We start from the raw sequence: 25521 nt of genomic DNA on the forward strand, positions 1-25521 counted from the left end.
CTCGACAGCAGACGTTCATCAAGTACGGCGTCTTCCAGGTTCTCTGCTGAACATAGCTTGGGCTACTCTTTGATCGGGCATTCTGGTCACGTGCCCAGCCCACCGCAGCCTGCCACATTCTACAACTTTTACTATACTAGCATATTTGTATAGTTGATACGGCTCGTGATTCTAGCGTCTGCGACACATTTTATACTTTAACACCAAGTATATACGGCAATATTTTACGCTAAAAACCCCGAACACTCGTCAATCAGCTTCCTTGATTCATGTCCGGAAACGGCCACCGGAAGGATTAGTGTTTTATAGAGCGCCAGTTTTGTGCAAATTTGCAAACTACGTGACATCTGCTGGCTACGCAACCCCTAGAAAATCATGCCCTAGCATTATCTCCCACAGCTCATTTTGTTTGACTGAATCGTACGCCGCCTTAAGGTCCACAAACAGATTACGAGTCTGCAAGTTGTACTTTCGGAACTTATCTAGTAACAACTTTCAATTTTCAACTCTATTTATACTACTTTAATATAAATTTAAAATTTTTATTTAATATAATATATATAATATTTTTAATTTTTAAAGAATATTTAATATATACCTGGTAATAATAAAAACATTGAAGCAAATCAAAAAATTAATCATTTGTTACACATTTATAACAACTTATTTCTGTTTGATTCAAGAACCCATATAGAAACTGTTTTACTATTTTAGTACACCAGTATCTGTATCGCTAATTTCCGGTATATCCGATGTAAATGGAATAAACATCACCATATAAGTTACAAAACCGGTAATAAGCTGAAATAAAGGACAATTTAGTTAAGATTAGACACAGATGAAGACGCTCGTACCGTTTTCAATAATCTAGAATTGAATTCGAATAAACCATGTGATTCAAATTTAATCGGTTGCTGTTTGATGCAGTAAGAGAATCTGTCCAGAACACAATAAAGTTCTATATCTGCGGGTTCCGGCATTTTATGAAGTAAATGTTCTAAAGAAGTTACCTTTCACGATAAAAAAAAGACTACAAACACCGCGTACTCTAAATAACACATATACATACTACTGCAACGCAGGATTCAGCTGAATAGACCAACAGTACCGTGATAATCGGGAATGGACACATACCCAAAATAAGATCTGGATTATTGAAAAAACAATATTAACTAAAAAATCGGCATATCTAACAATATTTCATTCATACTCAACCTCCGTATCCATCAATCGACTTATTCAATAATACAAGATACATCCAGTATATGTCGCTAGCCAGGTGAATGAAATTACTAACCAGGGTAAAACAGTTACTCCATCCAAGAGTCATATTTACGTTCATATTCATAAGCCATATTTCAATATAACAATTTTTTAAATAGAAAAGCAAGTTTAAAACATTTGAAACAATTTGTCTATTCCGTTGAGTGTTCGTTACTCCAGCCATCTGTAGTCATTTCATAATCGTAGAAAGTTCGATGAAACGGTTATAAATGACGGTTAATTGAGCTCGTAACAAATCAACGTAAAATATGTAAAACAGGAATCTAAGCCGTCCAAATCCAACGACAAGAATAGAACAACACCAAAGGTACGTCCATTGAGTACTGTACATAATGATACTACTAAAGACCTTCAATTCCATTATTGAGGTTAGGAATATGTATATAAAAAATTTAGTCGAATATTGTTTGCAAAACTCTCTAAACTGAGACGAACTCAATAAACCTATATTCTTGCTGCCGGCACCTAACGAAGACAAACGTTTAAAAATTTCCAATTGCGAATGTCTGTACAGAACCACTTCTATCAGTGCAACAAAAACTGCACATACTTCACTGCTATACTTGAGCACATCGTTGATCCAGCCAATGGCGAAATCCTTAAAAAATATGTCATCATGGAAAACCCACGTAACTGCAGTTAGCACCGCGTAGAAAAATCCAAGCGCAATGATCCATCTATATGCATACCGAGGACTGCGTAGATAGTCACAGGAAAATGTTTTCAAATTATGAGAATCGATTTCGAATGGAATGAAGCCGAACCATTTAAAAATGTACATAATTATGGAGAAGGTCTGCTCCACACTTGGACAGAGAGCTGTTACCAGGTTCATTCTGAACGCTAGCAACTCTAAACGTGAACTGTCAGGAAACTAAATGCAGTTTTATGCTCAGAGTCTGATTACTGTAGGACTTAATGGAATGTTGTATATTTTATGTCAAGTCACTAAGAAATAGTCATATTTATAAAAGCAGTGTGACAGCATGACAATTAATGAATATGTTATTAACATAACTTTACTACCTACATCAAGTTATGTTACACACATGAATTGGGGTACTCCAGATGTTGAAAACCCTACTTCGGACTGCTGATCTTCACAGAACACGGTTTGGGCTCGTTCGTACGACTCTACTAGGTTAACAGCAGAAACGGCAAAGTTAAACTGAGTTTCCAGCTTTGAACAAAGTTTACGACGATGGATGGCGTCGAAAGCTTTAGAAAAATCCAGTAGAAGCAATATGGCTGAACCCTTCCTGCCGATCGTTTTTGCTAGGTCATCGAAAACGCGAACTGCTGGCGTCTGAATGCGTTCCCTTTACGAAAACTAGCTTGATATTCAGATAGCAAGTCGTTCTCCCTGATAAACGTAGACATTTTTTGGTCCAGAAGTTTTTCAAACGTCTTTGAGAGGGCATATAGATTACTGATAGGTCTAAGGTTAGACAGAGCATTTAAATGCCGCTTTTTTCGTAGTGGCAATATCTTGGCGTGTTTCCAGCATATGGGAAAAGAAGATGTTACGAAAACTAGCTTGATATTCAGATAGCAAGTCGTTCTCCCTGATAAACGTAGACATTTTTTAGTCCAGAAGTTTTTCAAACGTCTTTGAGAGGGCATATAGAATACTGATAGGTCTAAGGTTAGACAGAGCATTTAAATGCCGCTTTTTTCGTAGTGGCAATATCTTGGCGTGTTTCCAGCATATGGGAAAGGAGGATGTTTCGATGATGTGGTTGAACATGTACGTAATATGCTGGACTACCAACGGCAGAATTATTTTTACGAATTTGATTGGCAAACTATTCAGACCGGTTGCATTCGATGTAATATTGCATATTGCGTTCACCATTTCCCAGGACTGCACTGGACGGAAGGAAAAGCTGTAGGGCAGGTCTGGCATCGGTCTTCTTCGCTCCCTTACTTCTTACAACTCATTACTCAGTACTCACTACTCACTACTCACTACTCACTACTCACTACTCACTACTCAGTACTCACTGCTCACTACTCGCTACCCACTACCCACTACTCACTACTCACTACTCACTTTCTATTCACATAAACATCGGCTAAGACTCAATGTGACTGGTTGTGTCACAGCAAGATGCTGTAATCGCTTTATACATAGCAACAGGCACATGATGCGAGTGTTGTAGTCGACCCGCCGTCGAAAGCACCTGCTACCATGTAGGAAGGGGAGGCTGGAATTTCGTAAAATATTTCTCAGTAGGTTTATTCGTTTTCTTAGATTTATAGATTTAAAGGTAGCAGACTATTCTGTTTTATTTTATTTGGCGCATGAGCAAGGATTGTCCTGAAAATCAATATTTTTACCATTTTTTACTGCAGTCCATATTTTAAAATCCAACCACTGAACCGATTTCAATAATTTTGATATCAAATGAATGAAAAATTAAATTTAATTGTATTTAAAAAAAATTAAAAAAATTGTATTTAAGTTCAATTTTTGTTTAAATTGCAAAACGTTGAAAATATTTCTTTTTCGAGCTTTCACGGCGTAAAAATAAAAAACCATCTAGCTTTATATACTTTTTCAGCTACTACTTTTTTTGTACTTCTTCACAACATATCAAAAATTCAAAACTGTATATGTACAGACTAAATTAGGTTTCAGGAACACAATATAGATGCATGGTACTTTTTTCTCAATTGCCAGGAAACGATTATTTTTGGCTAATGTAAAACAAATTATAAAAACGCTGCGCTAGCCTTAATTTAGAGTAAGAATGGTTGCAGAGTTTTCTTACACAGAATGTTGATAAAAATCGTTTTCCCACATCCAGTGGAACTCAGATTTGACATCTTTTAGTCAAATAAGTTCAAAATAGCTAAGTTTCGATTTGATCCGATTTTTCATCGCACATTTTCTCAATGACTTATAAACTGCAACCCACCCTGCTTCTCCCCTATAATGGTTGCACCAAAACAAAAGTTCCTCTTCACATGTTCGGTTGGACTCACGGAACCTGTGTGAGATGTTCATGAAAGGTCGTTCACGCGAAATGGGATCTCATCGTTAATAGCAAACCGTAGTCACCGCGAGAGCGCATGTGCTTCAAACGCTGCTGTTGCCGTTGTACCATTGAAGTAACGATCAGAGTGCGCGACGCCACTTTGCTGGCCATAGTGCAGCTTTCGACCAGTCAGTCCAATTTGGAACGTGAGTCGCGACGGTCTTACTTTCGGAATAACGTGGCTCTTTTGTGTTTTTTGTGTCGTGAGAGAATTTTGTTTCACAGTGTGAATGCTTATGTCCGTATTGTGTGTGTGGTATTTTTTTCTCTCGCGCCCGCAGTTCTCTCATTTCATCTGTACTTGCTCTGGAGGAAATCTTCGTCCACCCACCCAGCAGTGGTGTCGTCATCCGCGCGCGTGAGACGTCTCACATCGGTCGGGGTCAAAGGGGGCCATTCCGTACCTTTACCGCGGCGCGTGTTTGTAGAGCGGCGCGTTAAGAGACAAGGAGTGTTGTTTTACCGCGGAAGCAATACAAACTGCTCCTCCAGCGGCGAGAGAAGGTTCATTTCTAAGTATGTGTACCACCAAGTGATACCTTGTTTTTATTCGTTTCAGTTCTTTTCATTTTAATGTTATATTTGTCATAAAACTTCGCAGTTAGCAATGATAATCTCTTGTGAATCCATTTAGAAATCTCCTATTCCAAGCGTCTACAGATCTTTCTCTCAATGATTTGACCGTGTTTGTGCAATTCCAGTACTCGATGTGACAGCATTTCTTGCGAAAAATAATAACAAGGGTTATTTCGGTGGGTGGCAGTGACAGACGTTTCGTTCGGAGTGGTAGATGCTGGATGGTGAGCATTCCTACCCACACAAGTTTGACATAATGTTTTCGAACATTATTCTTGTTCTCGTATGCCGTCTCGGACTTGTAGTTCAACAGAATGCCAAATCAGAAATTGTCGTTGCTACAAGAGTTTTCCAGTTTTATGAATATTAAAATTAATTAAAAACCATATTGCACTACCAGCTAAATGTAACGGTATGTGGTTGGTAGCTACGTGAATCGGGTACTGCAAAAATGCAAAGCAGGTATCAGGCTTTTAGGACGGGAGAATTCAATACCAGGCTTAGCTCCATCACAGATCACAAGTTTATAATCACGAATCTAGAACCGTGGTTTATTTTGTTCTTGAGATGTATTATTATGAATTTCTATAATTTGTTTGCTCTTAGAATTGAATATATTTAAAAAATAAGACTTTTCGTAATTGTATTAAATAGAAGGACGCTACACCCTCTTATATATAAAGATGGGTTTACTTGTACATCTTAGAACAATATCCACTTTTGTCTGTCCAGCCAAATCTTATTTTCCCAGCCTATGGAATATCGTACGAATGCAGCGCAACTACACAATACGCATGTGTGCTGTTGGGTAAAATTATTTCTCCATGCTACATTTAGCCACTCATTCCCGGAAGCTGTTTCCTGAAAGTATCCATCTTTTCCTGCCCGGTCGGTGCACCGAATCCTTGGCAAAGATTTGCGTCACGCGCTTTCCCTTTTACGTAAATTTCCGGAAACAAAGGCTCGTGTCTAGGTAGACATTTTTAGCATTCTTTAATTGGCGTCTAAAATCTTAATTAGATGGATAGTTCCGCTTAACTAAAGGAATGCGGGGGAACTAAACTTTAGCCTAAAGCACTGAGCGAAATATGTGTCCGTGGTTCATAGTTATAATTTTCAATATGATTTTTGGCTTTTGTTGTGCGAATATCGAAATAATAACTGAAGGTAACTTATGTTCTCATGCTTTTTCACAGGCCCTCCATCCAGCGAGGCATGACCTTCTCCAAGCGAACCACCAAAAAAGCCATATTATCACTCACATGAAAATCGATCAGCTGACATCCTAACAACCAGATAGCCCAAAATCCACGATAACTGTAAATGATATTGAACTAATTAAAATATCGTGTATCTCTCGGTACATTGCACCGGTTTTTGGTGCACTGGAGTGTTGATAAAGAAAAGTTCAGAAATAAGTTGCGTCTATTTGTATTGTAGTTCATATCTAAACATTCTAAAAAATATATTATGGGATGTGCCACCAACGGTAAAAAATAACCTTTTGCTAAATGTCACTTTCAAATGGCACTAATAATTGGGTATAGAAATGCAACAGTACATGCTGATGGATTAGGTTTAATAAAAAAGTGTGACTAACTGGAAGTTGTTGAATAATGTAAAGAATAATGTTATAAGATAAAAGAAAGTAAGAATCGAAGAAATCGAAGTGTGAAAACAGAAAAGGTTTAATCTGAAATTAAACATAATGAAGAGTTCGTTGCGTTAACAACCAATTTCTACTGATTTCTTTCTGCGTTTATCAAAAGGAGTTGGTCGATACCGTAGTGTTTTATAACCACTTCTATGAGTAGTTTTTGATCTGAAGTGAATGAAAATTGTGAATAGTGTGATTGGTGTAAACTCGTAATCTGGTGTTAATTTGTATACCTTGTTAAAGCAAGTGACCGGCATTTTTATCCGGAAATAAAACGAACGGCTCTGAAGATTAAATGTGCGAAAAAAATGTAAAAAAGCGAATAAACCGATAATCATGTGTCTTTGACGATTCTAAAACAGTTGGAACTCGAAAAAGTGCCAGAATCAAGTGCGAGTAGGAAAACGCGGGGAAATTATTTATCTGCTGCCGAAAATCGCACAATTACATATGTAAAACTTCTTTTACGCACGGAATTTCGATCTAAATGTTTTTTGGAACAGTTGCTGAAACACAAGGTGAGTAGAAAGATTATAATTCCTTCATACGTTTTTATAACTACAAAGAGAAGAAAGCTGTTTGCTATTTTAAGAAGCAAACCAAGTAAATTTGTATTGAATTTCCATTGAAAAGAGTTGTTAGAGCTTCACAATATTAAAGCAGATTACCAGCAAAACTGGCTGATCATTCATATCGTAAAACAAAATGCATAGTTCTTGTAAACCCCTCTTCCTTGACCGTCACGGAATCCGCGAAGCTAACCTCACACAAATTGGAAAAGAAGCTTTCAGATTCCAGATGATTTTTTATTTATCATTGCATCTTTTTTGACGCAGCGGTCCATAGCACTTTTGAAATTTTCGCTTGTTTTTCGCTCAAGAGTTTTAGTTTAATCAAAACATAAAACTAAATGCATACAGCTTAAAACACATGCCCTGTAGAAGCATAATGTCAGTGTCGATTTTACCCCGAATTACCTTAAAATTTCAAAACAACGTTGTAGAGACTCAATAAACGAAAAAACTGCCTACTTTTTCACAAAGTAGACTAAAGAATTATCTGTGATAAATCAGACTTCCACTTGCGAACAATTGCGAATTACAAGGACTATTCTTTCAGCGCATATCGGTTGTTTTTTTTTTGTTTGCATAGCTGTCTATAGAACCTCGACGGTTGTAAAATGACTTGAAACGAAAAAAATAACAAGTGTAAACAGGATGCATAAGAAAATTTGCAACAAAATCTTTAAAAAATAATTTTAAAAATCGAGAGGTGTTAGCTTTACCCGCATTACCCTTAACCAAAAGCACACTCGGAAAAACGCCACTGAGACAGCCTTAGAAATTATCTCCTAGACAAGAATTCTTGATCACAGTGCCGGCGTTACAACGCGCGAAGCCCTGTGCCGATTAAGCAGCGAGGCTCTTTTGTATGCCAGAAGGGCATTATTGACAGTGACAGTTTTAATGATAAAACTTTTGGGGTAGGCTCCGATTGCACTACACAGTTTATGGACTGCTCATCCATCAACGGGTAGTTGGGCTAGATAGAAGTAATCCTGCCCCCAAATTCGGTACGACATGGTTAATTTAATATAATCAGTGATCTTTTGGGATGTGGGCTCTAAGAAGAAAACTTTTGAAGAAGGTATGCCCAGATAAAGCAAGATACACCGTTTACGCAACATAGTAGGAGCTACGTGAATACCCCTAGTATGTTTTCTTCACCTAGTGAACGATATAACGACTGTTTTTGTGGGGTTTATATTAAGCCCGTCTTGTAAGCAACTTAACATTGTGGTATTTAGAGCTCCTAATATACAACTTGACAGTACTGTGTCAAACTTTCCTTAGACGATAAATTTTACGTCGACGGCCTAAACAATAGTCTCATAACCAAACTGCGAATCTTGTGAAGAAGTGCGTTTTTTGTTTATGTTTTAGATTATAGTCACTTTCCAGTTTTTGGTCATTCGTCACTTCTGCGGGGTTGGGATTTGAACCCGGGTCCTCGGCGTGAGAGAAGTGAATGCTAACCACTGCACCGGGACTGACCCCTGAAAGCAAAAAGTGCCGTTTCCTAATATTTGAGTGATTTCTCAATTAACGCCACTACACAGAGCAGTGCGGTTTCCGTAGATTTTCTGTGTTGGTATGGATGTTGAGTTTCATGCAACTGCGGATATAGTTATCTGTGATTTTCTTCATCAACTTGAGAACCGTTGATATCAAATTTATCAGTCTGCAATACAACCTCTACTTTCCGCCAATTCTCCGGGATATGTCCCAAAGTGAAGAAACTGGCTCGAAAAAGGTTGATGAGCTCGGTCATTATAACGTCGTCGATTTTCTGTAAGAAAATGAGTAGAATACCATCCGGACCTGGAGAATTTGTTGGTTCAGAAGAGCTAAGCGCCCATTCAATCGAAGCCTCTGTAAATAATCGGCAGGCTGAGCCGAGTCACTTGGCACGTTATGTATTGTTATGCACGTTATCAGCGAGGCCTGATTTCATCGATTTTTTCCTAACACTTCACACTCTACATTTCACTAAAAGAGAAAAGATTTTTTTCCAATTTTCGAAAAACAGCCATTTTTCCAATTTTCGAAAAACTGATCGCGATAAAAATAGAGTGTAAACAATACACTCTAAACTACTTCTACTCAAATTTTCAAAAGAAAATACCCAATAAGTAGTTTTCTACAGCGTTTCTTCCGTGATGCAATTTGATGTGGGACACCCTTTAGTACACTCAAAATATTCTGCACATAACTAATGGTAAATTTTCATTTGAAATTACAGATGATTATCGTGTGCCACATATAAGCAAAATCCGCCCAGAAATACACATAAAAATTATACGCATATGAATAGTATGATTGATCAATCTGTACAAAACTTTGGGAAATTGAATGTGGGGTCGGAATGAGCAATTATACCAAATTTGGATGAAATTGGAGGTAGTCGATTACAACGGATATGATCAGTTGAGAGGAGATGACCCCTATATAACCTTTAAAATTGATTTTTGTCAAAAACCCAAGATAGAATATTTTAAGACCTTCATTAAATTAATTGCTTTGACCGATACTAACATCCTGTGAAGAGAAATCTGAGGTGCATGAAAGTTAAATAATAACTACTTTTGGACATAGCGTGTAGCGCTCATTTCTAGGGGGACTAGAGCCTTGGGATTTTTTCCACCCATTTTATTTGGTCGACCAGGTCCATTTTCTAGGGGGCGGGGGGGGGGCTGAATCTCTACTCCGTCAGGAGGATATTACAGGATAGTTTTTCGAATACATCATTGTGTGTAAAACCCGTACCTGAAATGATATGTTACGACAGTTGAGTATTCAAAACCACCTAATAAAAGCGCACTCTCGTTGAAAATTTTGCTTCGTCTTTTTTCTCTCTCTAACGCGCTGGCTTGGCCTTAACAAATACAAAGTAAATAAATCCCTATAGTAATAGAGGCGATAAATTAAAAAAAAGTTGCCCATACTTTCAAGTAGTATATATTAGATATAAAATATTACTTTTCCAACGTACACACTTAAATTTAATCATCGGGTATCCGACAGCTGTGATCTCGGGAATGTATTAATTGACCGAGATCTCGTAAATCCAAAATCCAAAGAGCAATTGTCAAACTTCACCGAAAATCGCGGTATTTTTTCACCGAAATACTCGGTAATCATTACTGATATTTTACTAAAATTGCCGAATCTCCGAAAATTTTCAGAGAACGAATTTTCAGAAGAGAAAATTTTCTATTTGACAAATCATTAAAGATTTATGCTCAAAATATTATAATATAATATATTACACTCAAGTCTTTTTTTACACGGTTTGTTTTTTTTTCGATTACTCAAGAACGGTGCAACTTAGGGACCATTTACAAAATACGTGACGAATTTCGGGCCTCTCTCAAATGTATTCAGAAATAAATGAATGGCCCCTAAGTTGCCCCGTTCTTAATATTCGAAAAAACAAACCGTTTAAAAAAGTACTTGAGTGTATAATAATAATAATAAAATTATAAAACAATAAAGAGGAAGCAGTTGTGTGTTGTATTGCAGGAGTAACAGAAAACATTTATAATAGAACCAACTTCAAAAGAAAGAATTTAAAATAAGCTGGTTATTTTAAATTCTATACTTTTACTTACTTACTTAATCAGCTCCAGGCCGTGGTTTCCTCTGCTGTACGAAGAAGTCGTCTCCATTCCACTCGGTCCATGGCCGCAATTCGCCAGCCACGTAGTCTGCGTAGGGTCCGCAGGTCGCCTTTCACTTGATCGATCCATCTTGCTCGCTACGCGCCCCGCCGTCTCGTTCCAGTCGGATAGTTATTGAGAACTTTTTTAACCGGGCTGTCGTCCGACATCCTCACGACGCCCATCGTAGGCGACCGATTTTTGCGGTGTGAGCGATGGGTGGTTCCCTAAGCAGCTGATGCAATCCATAGTTCGTTCGCTTCCTCTACGTGCCGTCTTCCATCTGCGCTCCGCCGTAGATGGTGCGCATCACCTTCCATTCGAAAACACTAAGGGCGCGTTGGTCCTCCACGAGCATAGTCCATGTCTCATGGCCGTAAAGGACTATCGATCTAATCAGCGTCTTGTAGATTTTTAACTTCGTGCGGTGGCGAATTTTGTTTGATCGCAGCGTCCTACGGAGTCCAAAGTAGGCACGATAATGCGTCTTTGTATTTCTCTGCTGGTGTCGTTGTCTGCGGTAACCAGTGAGCCCAGATACACGAACTCTTCTACCACCTCGATTTCATCACCGTCTAAAAGAATCCGGGGAGGGAGGTCAGCATTCACTTCTCTAGAACCTCTTCCTTTCATGCATTTTGTTTTCGATACATTAATGACAAGTCCAATCCGTTTGGCTTCAGCTTTCAGTTCGAAGTACGTTTCCGCCATCCTCTCAAAGGTACGTGTAATGATGTCAACGTCGTCAGCGAAACCAAGAAGCTGGACGGACTTCGTAAATATCGTGCCACTCGTGTCTATACCCGCTTTTCTTATCACATTCTCCAAAGCGATGTTGAACAGCAAACATGAAAGCCCATCACCTTGCCGTAACCCTCTTCGAGATCCAAAGGGACTCGAAACTGCCCCCGATACTCGAACAACACACATTACTCGATCCATCGTCGCCTTGACCAATCGCGTTAGTTTATCCGGAAATCCGTAGTAGTGCATAATCTGCCATAGCTGATCTCGATCGATCGTGTTATACGCCGATTTGAAGTCGATGAATAATTGATGCGTGGGCACGTTGTTTTCGCGCTTCTGCAACACTTGCCGAAGCGCGAAAATCTGGTCCGTGGTGGCACGGGCACCCATGAATGCCGCTTGATATTGCCCCACGAACTCCTTTGCAAATGGTGATAATCGACGACATAAAAGTTGGGAGAGTACCTTGTAGGCGGCGTTCAACAGTGTGATTGCGCGGTAATTGCAACAATCCAACTTGTCGCCCTTTTTGTAGATCGGACACACGATGCCTTCCGTCCACTCCTCCGGTAGTAGCTCAACCTCCCAAATCTTGACAATGACCCAGTGCAGCGCTCTAGCCAATGCGTCACCACCGTATTTCAGCAGCTCGCTGGGTAGCTGATCAGCCCCAGCCGCTTTATTGTTCTTCAGCCGACCGATCTCTTCTGCTACCTCCTGGAGGTCGGGGGCTGGTATTCTGTCGTCTTCTGCACGTGCTCCAAGATCTGTTGCTATATCGTCACCTCCATGTTCAGCTACATCGCTGTTAAGGTGCTCGTCATAATACTGCTTCCACCTCACGTTCGTTCGTGAGAAGATTACCATCTGAGTCCCGACACATATCGGCCTGCGGCACATAGCCTTTGCGCGAATGGTTTAACTTCTCGTAGAACTTCCGTTTATCGTTAGCACGGTACAGTTCTTCCATCGCCTCGTGATCTCGATCTTCCTGATGGCGCTTTTTCCTCCGGAAGACCGAGTTTTACCTGTTCCGCGCTTGTTTATATCGCTTCACATTCGCCCTCGTACGGTGTTGCAGCATTCTCGCACGTGCTGCATTCTTCCCGTGCACTAATTGCTCGCATTCGCCGTCGAAACAATCGTTTTGTCGGTTCGGATTCATTGTACCTAGTGCCGGTAGAGCAGTACTACCGATGGCGGTCTTAATGCCTTTCCAACTATCTTCAAGAGATGCTGTGCCAAGTTGCTCCTTCGTTAGTAGTGCTGCTTCCAGCTGCCACGCGTATTTCTGGGCAAATCCGGTGTCTCGTAGCTGCTCGATGTTGAGTCGCGGCGTGCGACTTCGACGCGTATTATGCACCGTCGAGAGTTTTGAGCGCATGCAGACTGCAACTAGGAAATAATCCGAATCTATATTCGCACTGCGGGAGGTGCGAACGTTTATAACATCAGAGAAGAATTTACCGTCGATTAGAATATGGTATATTCAATACTTTTAAAACAGTCCTATAAAGTTTCGTCAGAGCTTCAGAATTGCTGAATTATATACTGATCTGTAGCTTCTTGTTACGATACAACTACTCTATTGCTGTTTCCTACAAAAATGAGTGTTCCAACTCGCAAACCACAAATTGGGATAATTTAGGGTAATTTAGACCCTCTGAACATGTTGACTATTATCTCCTAAACTACGCATGTTAACTCTTAATTCTTACTTCTATCAGCAGAGAGCCGGAGTGGCTCTTGCCGTATCAAGAATGCCTCTCCATTGTACTCGGTCCTGCTAATGCGATGAGGGTCTCGACACACGTAAGGTGGTGCCGGTAGAATTCTTGAAGAGAACAGATTTCACTGCACAATCTTCCGGCATCGTTGCAACGTAGCCGGCCTACCGTAGTCACCCAAATTTCGCTAGGTGTACACTGGAAATCTCTCCAACTAGTGCCTGTAACTCATGGTTCATACACCTACGCCACTCTTGGCTTTCCGTTTGTACTCCGCCAAATATAGTCCGCAACACCTTTCATTCAAATATGGCAAGTGCACGTATGTCTTCCGTAAGCAAAGTTACCGTCCATATAGGACTACTGTTCTACTTAGCATTTTGTACATCGTCAGATTTGTATTTCACATCAAGACCAGCTGAAGAAACAAATTTGCTAGTAGATGTAAGGGAGTGCTGAACAGATTATATCTTTGACGATTACATTCCATCCCAACATTGTATTGGATGGTCAACTTTAGATCACATTTATATGATCAAAATATACAGTAATTAGGCCATTGCAAATCATTTTCAAAGTTATTGCCATCCACCCCACCCCCCTCCCCCCCCCCCCCCCCCCCCACTTGGAAATTGGCTTGAAAAATCGGGGGGGCAAAAAAATAATTTGTAGGATACGAGTTAAATTTTTTTATCAAATCAATTGTCTGTGGGCTCTACAGCTTTTAAAACTCGAAAAATAAGTGTACGGGTTGAATTAACGCTTCTAGCACGAAATAGAAATGGAAGTTCAAACTGTGGAATTTCCGAAACTCGACCAAAAAAATTTTCTCCCGTTTTTGTCTTTTTGTTCGTAGATTTTTGCATGAAAAATAACAACGTATTTATTAAAAGCAAGAATAGATTTGGTTTTCACGTTTAAACTTTAAGTAAAAATGCCTAAAATCCATATTTTTTTTGCTCGATTATAAAATTCTCTTTGTTTTTTTTTCGCCCATCAGTGGCCCAACATCGGAGGGACAAAACAAATACGTTGCGAAAATTAAATTTTGTTACATTACAAAGTAAATGTTTTATTTGCATTATGTACATGTACATTAGAGTGTCCCAAAATAGCACTATGTCAGAAAACCCGGGGGCTCACCCCTCAAATGATAGCTTAGGGTGTCACAACAAAACTTTTATATGACGTCAACATTGGTTGCCGCGATTTAGGGGTCGCACATTTGAGTTTTATGAAAAAATGGCATTTTTCAGGAGTAAATTAAAAAAAATTTTTTTAGAAATGTTATAATAGATGAAACAAGGTACCTAACTATTTTTTTCACAATCATTGGGATCTCATACATTCATAAAAAAGTTATGGTGGCATGTCTGGAGTCATATTTGGTTCCAAAAATTTATTGAATTCGGGAAAAATTTAAAATTTTCGAAATTTCATTTAAATAAACGTCAAAACAGGGTATCGAACAGTGTCTTAGAGGAACGTCACTATACTGTATAGATGGGAAATTTTATGACGAACAACTTTGCCGAGGAAAGTAAGGATGTATCATTAAATCTCGCTGAGATATTCACCGTTTTCTGAAGGCGGAACAAAACACATTTCTGTAATTTTCAAATTTTAGCAGTTTCAGGTGAAAGAGGTAAATGAAAAAACTTGAACTGTTTACTCTAAACGTCACTTACGTTTTTGATAAGAGGAAACATGCACCTTCCAGAGAATTTGGCACCATTTAGGCTCTCAAGAATCACTTCTAAAAAGGGCGTATTTACTTTAAAAGGTACTATGTTTGAGAAATTGTATCTCCTGAAACTAAGTTTGCTCCATAATGAAGCCTAAGCGTGAGTTTCTGAAAATTGAGTTTTAAACATGAAAAAATAAACACTGAAAAAAAATTCACTATGCTCCAAAGTCAGGAAAAAATGTAAAATTAAAATATACAGGAAATGGTAACCTCGATTTTTTTTGGTGATTTGATACATTTTGATACTTTTTCTGAAATGGTGCAACATTTATCAAAGGATTTTGTAGAACAACGACTTTTATGAATATTTTGTAACCTAAGATTATTATTATATTGCTTATTTTTATTCTTATATTTTTCGTTATACATATATATAATTTGAATTTGAAGAACAACTTCATATGTGCTTGACAACACGTGTTCAAAATAATAATTATCTTCTAAATGCAGCCGTATTTAAGATATTTAAAAAAAAGTTTCATATATTTTATATTTTTATTATAAACGTGCCGTTTTCATATGTTATCCGCGTTATATTACCATGTTAGCAACTAGAATAAATGTTACTAGAATTAATATTTGTCTGAATACACCTTGCTGATTTTACCATCTACTGATAGTACAAAAAGGGTCAAAAAAAATTCCAGTGTTTATTTTTTCAGGTTGAAAAATCAAATTTCTACAACTCATGCTTGGGCATCATTTTGGAGCAACCCTAGTTTCGGGAGATACGATTTTTCAAACATAGTACCTATTAAAATAAATACGCCCTTTTTTAAAGTGATTCTTGAGCCTAAATAGTGCCAAATTCTGTGGAAGGTGCATATTTCTTCCTATCCAACACGTAGGTAACGTTTAGAAGACATACTTCAAGTTTTATCATTTACCTTTTTCACGTGGAGCTACTAAAATTTGAAAATTGCGAAAATATGTTTGGTCCCGCCAAACGTGAATACCTTAGCGAGATTTGAAGATACGTCCATACTTTCTTCGGCAAAGTTGTTCGTCATAAAATTTCCCATCTATACAGTATACGTACGTTACTCTGAGATACTGTTCGATACCCTGTTTTGACGTTTATTTAAATGAAATTTCGAAAATTTTAAATTTTTGCCAAATTCAATAAATTTTTGGAACCAAATATGACTCCAGACATGCCACCATAACTTTTTTATGAATGTATCAGATCCCAATGATTGTGAAAAAAATAGTGAAGTACCTTTTTTCACCTACTTTAACGTTTCTAAAAATATTTTTAAAAAATTTTTAAAAAAATTTTATGACGAACAACTTTGCCGAGGAAAGTAAGGATGTATCATTAAATCTCGCTGAGATATTCACCGTTTTCTGAAGGCGGAACAAAACACATTTCTGTAATTTTCAAATTTTAGCAGTTTCAGGTGAAAGAGGTAAATGAAAAAACTTGAACTGTTTACTCTAAACGTCACTTACGTTTTTGATAAGAGGAAACATGCACCTTCCAGAGAATTTGGCACCATTTAGGCTCTCAAGAATCACTTCTAAAAAGGGCGTATTTACTTTAAAAGGTACTATGTTTGAGAAATTGTATCTCCTGAAACTAAGTTTGCTCCATAATGAAGCCTAAGCGTGAGTTTCTGAAAATTGAGTTTTAAACATGAAAAAATAAACACTGAAAAAAAATTCACTATGCTCCAAAGTCAGGAAAAAATGTAAAATTAAAATATACAGGAAATGGTAACCTCGATTTTTTTTGGTGATTTGATACATTTTGATACTTTTTCTGAAATGGTGCAACATTTATCAAAGGATTTTGTAGAACAACGACTTTTATGAATATTTTGTAACCTAAGATTATTATTATATTGCTTATTTTTATTCTTATATTTTTCGTTATACATATATATAATTTGAATTTGAAGAACAACTTCATATGTGCTTGACAACACGTGTTCAAAATAATAATTATCTTCTAAATGCAGCCGTATTTAAGATATTTAAAAAAAAGTTTCATATATTTTATATTTTTATTATAAACGTGCCGTTTTCATATGTTATCCGCGTTATATTACCATGTTAGCAACTAGAATAAATGTTACTAGAATTAATATTTGTCTGAATACACCTTGCTGATTTTACCATCTACTGATAGTACAAAAAGGGTCAAAAAAAATTCCAGTGTTTATTTTTTCAGGTTGAAAAATCAAATTTCTACAACTCATGCTTGGGCATCATTTTGGAGCAACCCTAGTTTCGGGAGATACGATTTTTCAAACATAGTACCTATTAAAATAAATACGCCCTTTTTTAAAGTGATTCTTGAGCCTAAATAGTGCCAAATTCTGTGGAAGGTGCATATTTCTTCCTATCCAACACGTAGGTAACGTTTAGAAGACATACTTCAAGTTTTATCATTTACCTTTTTCACGTGGAGCTACTAAAATTTGAAAATTGCGAAAATATGTTTGGTCCCGCCAAACGTGAATACCTTAGCGAGATTTGAAGATACGTCCATACTTTCTTCGGCAAAGTTGTTCGTCATAAAATTTCCCATCTATACAGTATACGTACGTTACTCTGAGATACTGTTCGATACCCTGTTTTGACGTTTATTTAAATGAAATTTCGAAAATTTTAAATTTTTGCCAAATTCAATAAATTTTTGGAACCAAATATGACTCCAGACATGCCACCATAACTTTTTTATGAATGTATCAGATCCCAATGATTGTGAAAAAAATAGTGAAGTACCTTTTTTCACCTACTTTAACGTTTCTAAAAATATTTTTCTGAATTAACTCCTGAAAAATGCCATTTTTTCATAAAACTCAAATGTGCGACCCCTAAATCGCGGCAACCAATGTTGACGTCATATAAAAGTTTTGTTGTGACACCTTAAGCTACCATTTGAGGGGTGAGCCCCCGGGTTTTCTGACATAGTGCTATTTTGGGACACTCTAATGTACATGCATCCTAAACTTAACATTTATTCTAAGCAAATGTTACGTGTTAGTTTTGATTACTTTACTCATAACACCACATTGTTATTACTGTGTTACATTTCACTAACGTTGTTGCATTCAATGATGACCGGACGCGATCTAGATGCTAACCAAATGCCTAGAAATAAAACTCATAATATTTTGAAACAAGATAATCTTCCGAATTTAATAGCGGCAAAAAGTTCAAATAGGTCAAAAGTGCTTAAAAACTAAGCGTATTTAAATTAATGTGGGTGCCCTCTTGGAATCTTAAAGGTGCTCTTTTGTCGGATATATAACGGTTATCCCGGCTGTCTACTTAAAATCTCTGCGTTGAACAGGTTAGTCCATACCGTTTCTACGATGCATTGATTTGTTAAATTTCTTAACACGACTTGCAAGCAAACACATACCTACCTATACCATAAGGCGATAATTCTGCGCCGCACATGAATACAAGTCAGGCCCGAGGCGTATAACGTCGCGGCGAATAAAACCAAAGTATAGAACTAATTCACACGCCGAATGAGTGCCTGCACGTCAATATATTGGTGTATGTAGCAATGCGAATCAATCAATTTGCAGTGCAAGTTGATGTGACCGAATTCGCAATCGAATTCATAAGAGTAAAACATTAACGATCGAAGATTTCTGGTCATAAAATTCACTGCAATTAAACATTTTTCAATATTCGAAAGGCGCAATCAATGTGATCTCTGCAAAAAAGTTGGTGCTTGAGGCAAGCGTCGCCTAAAAACACCTTTTGCGTGGGAAGTTCGGTTCGTATTTCACGATTTCTCTCGGAGACAATCGACAACCCTCGCAATGTTTTGAAACATAATTCTTCTAAAAAAGCAATATCATCATCGCCGTCCGTCGGTCCATCAGCTGTTGGCCTCGCTTCTCGCCATGCCCATGATGAACGCATACTCGCTGCGTGGATTGACGATGGGATGGGATGTGATCAGCAGTCGGTAGTGAGTCTGAGTGTGCCTATAGAGATTCTGTTATATGACACACTAGTCTATTTCCAGCATAACCATGGTAAACAGCTACTAGCGCTAGCTGCCGCTGCAGGGTCCGCAACCATCACTATCAACGTAACAACACCACAACAATCTACAATATAGCAATAAGCGTTTTAGTGTTCGCTATTTTCTAAGAGGCATGTCTTTTTTCTAACCATGTGCTAATTTCAGTTCGCATCTAAAATGATCAATTCTATTGAAAATTAGCGCCAGGAAAAATATCATGCATATTCATTAGTAAAATTATGCGTTACCAATAATAGCCGCTTCTACCCTATTCAGTATCAACGCATGCCGTGTACAGCATGAAGTTATTCTTGATGTTAGATAATGTTAGAAAAGTGGTCCCTCGTGGGTTGGAATTGGTTCGGCGAAGTAAGCCATGACCGTAAGAACAAGGTATTTGTACGTATTCATTTACGCCTCCGTGTACTATTTTCGATGGAATTACTGTGTAATAAAACTGACTTTATGATTATGACTTTAAAGTGTTTACTTTCTATACTAGATTACATCTGACATCTCGTGATTCTATCAGCTAACTTAATTCTCTGTTTGCTGCATGGAATCGGCGGCGGCTTAGCGTAGGTATTTGCTGTCGTATTTGCCAGCCATATAAGCGAAATTAGTCTACACAGTTTTGAATTTTCAAAATTGTTTATGAAATACCGATACCGATACAGATACCGAAAAAAAAGAAAACCTATAGAGGATACGAGCAAAAAGAGGTCAAACGGTGTACATAAAAGGAAAAAATGGGACAAAACGAGAATGGGGTGGGAAACTGGGACAGAAAAAGAATAAAAGAAAAACAGAAAAAACTAGAAAGAAAAAAGATGAACAACGGGAGCCAAAACTTTAAAAAAAACGTAACAGAAAAGAAGAGAAACCGAGCATCTGAAAGAAGAAAAATGGAACAAACGAAAGCTGGAAACGAAAAGAGGAAATAGGGAAGAGAAAAGAGAAAAGATAAAAAACAGGAGAAAAAATTACAAAAAAAAACAGTGAAAACTAGAGGAAAACCAGGACAGAAAATAAGACAAAACGTACAAAAACGGCACAGTGAAACAGAAACATGGGACAGAAAAAAGAGACAAAAGGGGAAATACGGAAGAAATCAAAAAAAAATCAGAGCAATAACCAAGAAAACGGAAAAGAAACATAGAAGACGAGGAAATAGGGAAGAGAAAAGAGAAAAGATAAAAAACAGGAGAAAAAATTACAAAAAAACAGTGAAAACTAGAGGAAAACCAGGACAGAAAATAAGACAAAACATACAAAAACGGCACAATGAAACAGAAACATGGGACAGAAAAAAGAGACAAAAGGGGAAATACGGAAGAAATCAAAAAAAAATCAGAGCAATAATCAAGAAAACGGAAAAGAAACATAGAAGACGAATAACGTGTGCAAGAGTCAGACGAAATGCGTAAATTCTATTTTCAAGTAAAATTTCGTGTCCATACCTAAATTGAAGTCTAATTTAATGCCCAAGGTCTAGTTCAATTTCAAGCCCATTTGCATGTCTGATTTTAAACCTAATTCAGAGTCTAATTAATCCAATTTTAAATCACACTTAAACTGATTTCAAGTCCAATTACTACTGTTTTACCTGACTCACTGCGAATATGCGTGTTATTGAAATAAAACGTCACCATGCGTTTTATTCGTTTATAACGCAAATGCAGCTTATATCGATAACAACCGATTTTTTATAAGTTGTGCTTTTGTTATTGCATTTAACTTGTAAAAAGTTGCATAAATAACAATTCAGTTTCACAATACAATTATTGCGTACTACTAGCACTTGCAATATAACGTTTAAGTACGTTATTTTTAGTGATCAAAATCAACGATATTTTCGATACAAGGGCGATATTTTTCGAAACCTTTCGAACCAACACGATACCGCGAATACAACACTATGCGCAGTGAGTCAGGTAACACAGTAGTATAATTCGAGTTCCAATTTCAAGCCTAACTTCAACTCCGATCTCAAGTCCAATTTATATCGAATTTACGTCCAATTGGAATTCCAATTTGAATTCCAATTTGAAGTTCAATTTCAAGCATAATTCAATTTCATGTCCAATTTCAAATGCAATTTCCAAAAAAAACTTCAAATTCTCGTTTAAGTCCGCCTAACTCCAAGTGAAAACGCCAGTTTAAATTACTCAAAATTTAAGTCCAATTTCAAATCTAATTTGCTGTCATATTGAATCATATTGAAATAAAGCTTCAAGTCAAAATTAATCCAAACTCAAGTCTAATTTAATGCCCTTTTTTTAACGAGTAGGGAAATCTGCTATCAGACACCTGAGAAGACAACTCAGGGAGTGGGGTTTGGTATCCCGACCCCCCTACTGGAGCGTGAGGATCCAGACCCACTAAAACCCTACTCGAGTCTCCAGCCTCGATCCCCCCTGGCACCACCTTATCGGTATTACTTCAGGGAGGGGCTATTGTGCTTAACGCACACTCTTAGATAACTACTGGACTATGGTAGTTAGGCTGTTTATTCGCCGTTGATCGGCTTTCTAGCGGTTTTGTAGCTCAAGTACGATCTGGATAGCAGCCGCGTTGACCTCACCCCAGACGTCCGAGCTAGAGCACATCCTTTGGACTAAGTTATCCGGAGTAGTGTCCTGTCCGCTCACTGCCATCATGTTGCTTCTCACGCCCGCGAAGCGAGGGCATATGAAGAAAGCATGTTCTGAAGTTTCCTCAACGTCCACGCATTCGGGACACGCGGGGGACTCCGCATGCCCAAACTTGTGCAGATACTGTCTAAAACAACCATGCTCTGACAGAATTTGTGTCAGGTGGAAGTTTACTTCGCCGTGGCGCCTGTTGACCCACCCGGATAGTTCCGGGATAAGTCGATGTGTCCACCGGCCTTTTGTGGAATTAGACCATGCCCGCTGCCATGTGGTCATCGAGGCCGATCTTGTGGTACTCCGTATGCCTCTAGTTCCACGTTGGTTGAAGCACTTTACGTCCTCGCTGATGATGATACCAATAGGCATCATACCCGCTAAGACGCAGATTGCGTCATGTGAAACTGTGCGATACGCACTCGCCACTCTTAAGCACATGAGACGATAGGTGCTTTCCAGCTTGGCTAGATAACTTTTGATACCTAACGCCGATGACCACACCGGCCCGCCATACCTGAGTATGGACTGGACCACGTTGGCTAATAGCCTTCGCTTGCTGCCATATACCGCAGAGCTATTAGACATCATACGAGACAATGCCGAAATAGCTGTGGAAGCCTTTTTGCAGGCATAGTCGACGTGGCTCCCGAACTTGAGCTTGTCGTCGACCATGACTCCCAGGAGTTTTAAGGACCGCGTCGACGAAATAGTGCAGTCCCCGACGCTGATATTTGCTTGCTGCACCGACTTGCGGTTGTTCACCACGATAACCTCCGTTTTATGATGCGCTAGCTCCAGTTTCCTGGATCGCATCCAATCTTCAACAATGCTTATAGAGTGGGCAGCCGTCAACTCTACCTCTCTGATAGATTCACCATAGACTTCCAGGGTGATGTCATCCGCAAAGCCTACAATCACCACCCCTACCGGGAACTTTAGCTTCAACACCTCGTTATACATGACGTTCCACAACACCGGGCCCAGTATGGAACCTTGCGGAACCCCTGCGGTGATTGGAACGCACTTCTGACCCTCCTCCGTGTTGTAGCATAGCACACGATTCTGGAAATAATTTTCCAGGATCCTGTACAGCGACACCGGCACTTAGACGTTCCGAAGCGAGTTGGCTATGGAGTCCCAGCTAGCGCTATTAAACGCATTTCTCACGTCGAGCGTGACAACTGCGCAATAGCGAATACCTGTCCTCTTACGCTGGATCGCCACCTCGGCTGTCTTAGTGACAGACAAGATGGCATCCACTGTAGATTTGCCTTTTCGGAAGCCGAATTGGTTCCTTGACAGACCGTTTGTACCCTCAGTGTACTGTACGAGTCTGTTAAGGATAACCCTTTCCAGCACCTTGCCGGCAGTATCGAGCAGACAGATCCGTCTATATGACGAGGGGACACCCGGAGGTTTTCCCGGCTCCGGCAATAGGACCAGATTCTGTCGTTTCCATCTGTCAGGGAAGTTGCCAGCTTCCAGGCATCTACTCATTACTGCCCCGAATAATTCGGGAGCTTCCAGAATAGCCGCTTTAATGGCCATATCCGGGATTCCGTCTGGTCCCGGTGCTTTGCTCACCTTTAGGGATTTAGCGATCTCAATGAGTTCCTCGTTCGTAACCGTTACTTCCTCCCCGACCTCTAAACCACCGTCGCCCACGTTACTTTGGATGTTCGGCACGGAGACCGACCATCCTACGCTATGGTCTGAGATACTGGAACGTCGGCCGTGGGACGACTCAGCGGTCTGAGGCCAGGGCCTTGGCTCGTGGCGCGGAAAGAGGCCCTCAATGATCCGCTCCAGCATCTCTGGCGATCGCTCTGCGGGTGCCATCACGCCTTTGGCCTTTGCCATTACGATCCTGTAGGCATCACCCCACGGGTTCGCATTGGCACTGGCACATAACCTTTCAAAGCAGGCTCGCAACTAGTGCTACTCGACATTCTGCTCTACCCTCGTCCGAACGAGCTCTTTGCATAATTCTCCTTGCACGAAAGCAGGCTCCGCGGAGTTCCACAATTTCTTCTGTCCACCAGTAAACCGGTGACCTACCATACCTAGGTCGGCTTTTCCTAGGCATGGTGGCGTCACACGCTCGCGACAGCACCTCAACCAAATGATCAGCGTTCGGATCAGGCATATCGCGATCACCGCACTCTCTTCGGATCGCTTCCACAAATACTTCGAAGTATGATGTCTTCCATCCACGGGTGGTTGGAGTGTTGGCTCTACCCGCCGCCTGCCGCCTCGTTATCTGACCAACACCATAGCGGACCGCCTGATGGTCACTGCGAGTGTAGCCATTGTCTACCCTCCAGTCTCCTATCAGACCAGGGCTGCCGAATGTCACGTCGATAATAGACTCTGCACCATTCCTGCTGAAGGTACTTGTGGTGCCGACGTTGGCCAGGTCTACGTTGAGCTTTGCCAGAGCCTCAAGCAGAATCCGACCCCTATGGTTCGTACGACGACTTCCCCACTCAACCGCCCAAGCGTTAAAATCGCCCACCACAACCACCGGCCTTAGACCAGTCAGCGCAACTGATACTCGGTCTACCATCCGCGTAAACTGCTCGATCGACCAACTCGGCGGAGCATAACAGCTGCAGTAGAACACTCCACCCACTTTGGCAACCGCAAATCCCTCGTCTGCAGTAGACACAACCTCTTGAACCGGGAACCTGCTTTCGTCCATATAGCCGCCATCCCGGACCTATCCGAGACCCAGTTACCGTTTCCAGCAGGGATGCGGTATGGGTCCGAGATGATGGCAATGTCCGTCAACGACTCAGTAACTGCTTGGTATAACAGCTGCTGGGCCGCATGGCAGTGGTTCAAGTTTAGTTGCGTTACCTGCACTACGCCCGTGTTTTCGTCGCCGGCGCGCCTGCCGGGCACTTTGAGCCTCCTATTGTGTGCTTAGCGTCCCGTTGGCCTGTACATATCAGGCACTTGGGCGGCGCCGAACAGTCCCTCGCTATATGGCCCGCACCGCCACATCTTCTACACAGGTGGCTTCTGTCAGGCCCCTTACAGCTCCAGGACTTGTGCCCTCGCTCAAAGCACCGGAAGCAAGCCTCCGGCTGCTGGAACACGCTCAGTGGGCATACGGACCATCCCACCTTCAGCTTGGCCGCCTTCAGGGCTGTATTCCCGTCTACCAGTGGAAGTCTTATTGTAGCTACCTGGGTTCCCGCCGGTCCCTTGCGCAGACGAACTGCTTCGGTAGTCACCACCACGTTACATTGCTTCCTGAGAGCTCGTGTCAGTTCGACCGCTTCAGTGATCTCGTCCAGGTTTTTAAGCTGGAGAGTCAGCTCAGGCGTCAGTGCGCGGATCTGTATGCCGTCACCAAGGACCTTTTCTGCCAGCGCCTTGTAGGCAGAACCCTTCTCAGTGGCATCCTTTTTGAGCTCAAGGATCATGTCGCCGGTGCGGGAGCGGCGGATACTCCGCACATCCGCGCCAAGACCCTTCAGCTGCTCATCCCTTCTCATGGCCTTCAAAACTTCTGCGTAACTCAGCCCCTCAGTTTTGAGGATAAGGGCATCGCCTTTGTTCCTCTTTTTTCTGGCCACTTTCGGTGGAGTTCGATCCTCCTCTTTCTTCCTGGCCTTCTTCTTTTTCACTGTTTCCCACTGATTGTCGGGAGCTAACTGCGTCTTATTACCCTCGGAGGGTTTCACAGTTTGCTTACGATCCTCAGCGATCAAGCGCTTCTTCGGGCCCGTGGGGGTTTGTTCCCCTGGGGACTGCCTTACACGTTTAGTCGATATCTTGTTGTCACTGGACTGCTCCGTAGTCGCAAGGGCTACGGTGTGCTCTGTCGTTGACAGGCAGGCATCCGTTTGTACAGACCTCGATACAAACGC

The 25521-nt window shown here is 40.3% G+C and overlaps 2 protein-coding genes across 5 annotated transcripts in view; one reads left to right on the forward strand and one right to left on the reverse strand.

The window, feature by feature from the left end:
• Positions 1 to 705: 705 nt before the first annotated feature.
• LOC128740205 (uncharacterized) lies at positions 706 to 2119 on the reverse strand. Its single transcript, XM_053835737.1, has 5 exons — positions 1805 to 2119; positions 1216 to 1447; positions 1070 to 1146; positions 855 to 1010; positions 706 to 801 (listed from the first exon to the last, which is right to left on the reverse strand). Exons 1-5 carry the CDS (start codon positions 2117 to 2119, stop codon positions 706 to 708), a joined length of 876 nt encoding a protein of 291 aa, XP_053691712.1.
• A 2367-nt stretch (positions 2120 to 4486) lies between these two features.
• LOC128743487 (putative uncharacterized protein DDB_G0277255) overlaps positions 4487 to 25521 on the forward strand; it is a 231913-nt gene continuing 210878 nt past the window's right edge. For all 4 annotated transcript variants that reach the window (XR_008412302.1, XM_053840080.1, XM_053840082.1 and 1 more), the window contains exons 1-2: positions 4487 to 4841; positions 6098 to 7076. The gene's annotated coding sequence lies outside the window, so the exon portion shown is untranslated. The remainder of the gene's footprint in view (positions 4842 to 6097; positions 7077 to 25521) is intronic.

The sequence above is a fragment of the Sabethes cyaneus genome, chromosome 3, assembly GCF_943734655.1.
Source record: "Sabethes cyaneus chromosome 3, idSabCyanKW18_F2, whole genome shotgun sequence".
In the NCBI taxonomy this organism is placed as follows: Eukaryota; Metazoa; Arthropoda; class Insecta; order Diptera; family Culicidae; genus Sabethes; species Sabethes cyaneus.

Excerpts from the sequence above, each read along its gene's own strand:
- LOC128740205 (XM_053835737.1), bottom strand. The coding sequence starts at position 2,119 with ATGAACCTGGTAACAGCTCTCTGTCCAAGTGTGGAGCAGACCTTCTCC. Across the intron at positions 1,448-1,804 it reads TTTTTGTTGCACTGATAGAA|ATGGCTGGAGTAACGAACAC; the intron begins GTGGTTCTGTAC and ends AAATGACTACAG. Across the intron at positions 1,147-1,215 it reads GTCGATTGATGGATACGGAG|ATCTTATTTTGGGTATGTGT; the intron begins GTTGAGTATGAA and ends TCAATAATCCAG.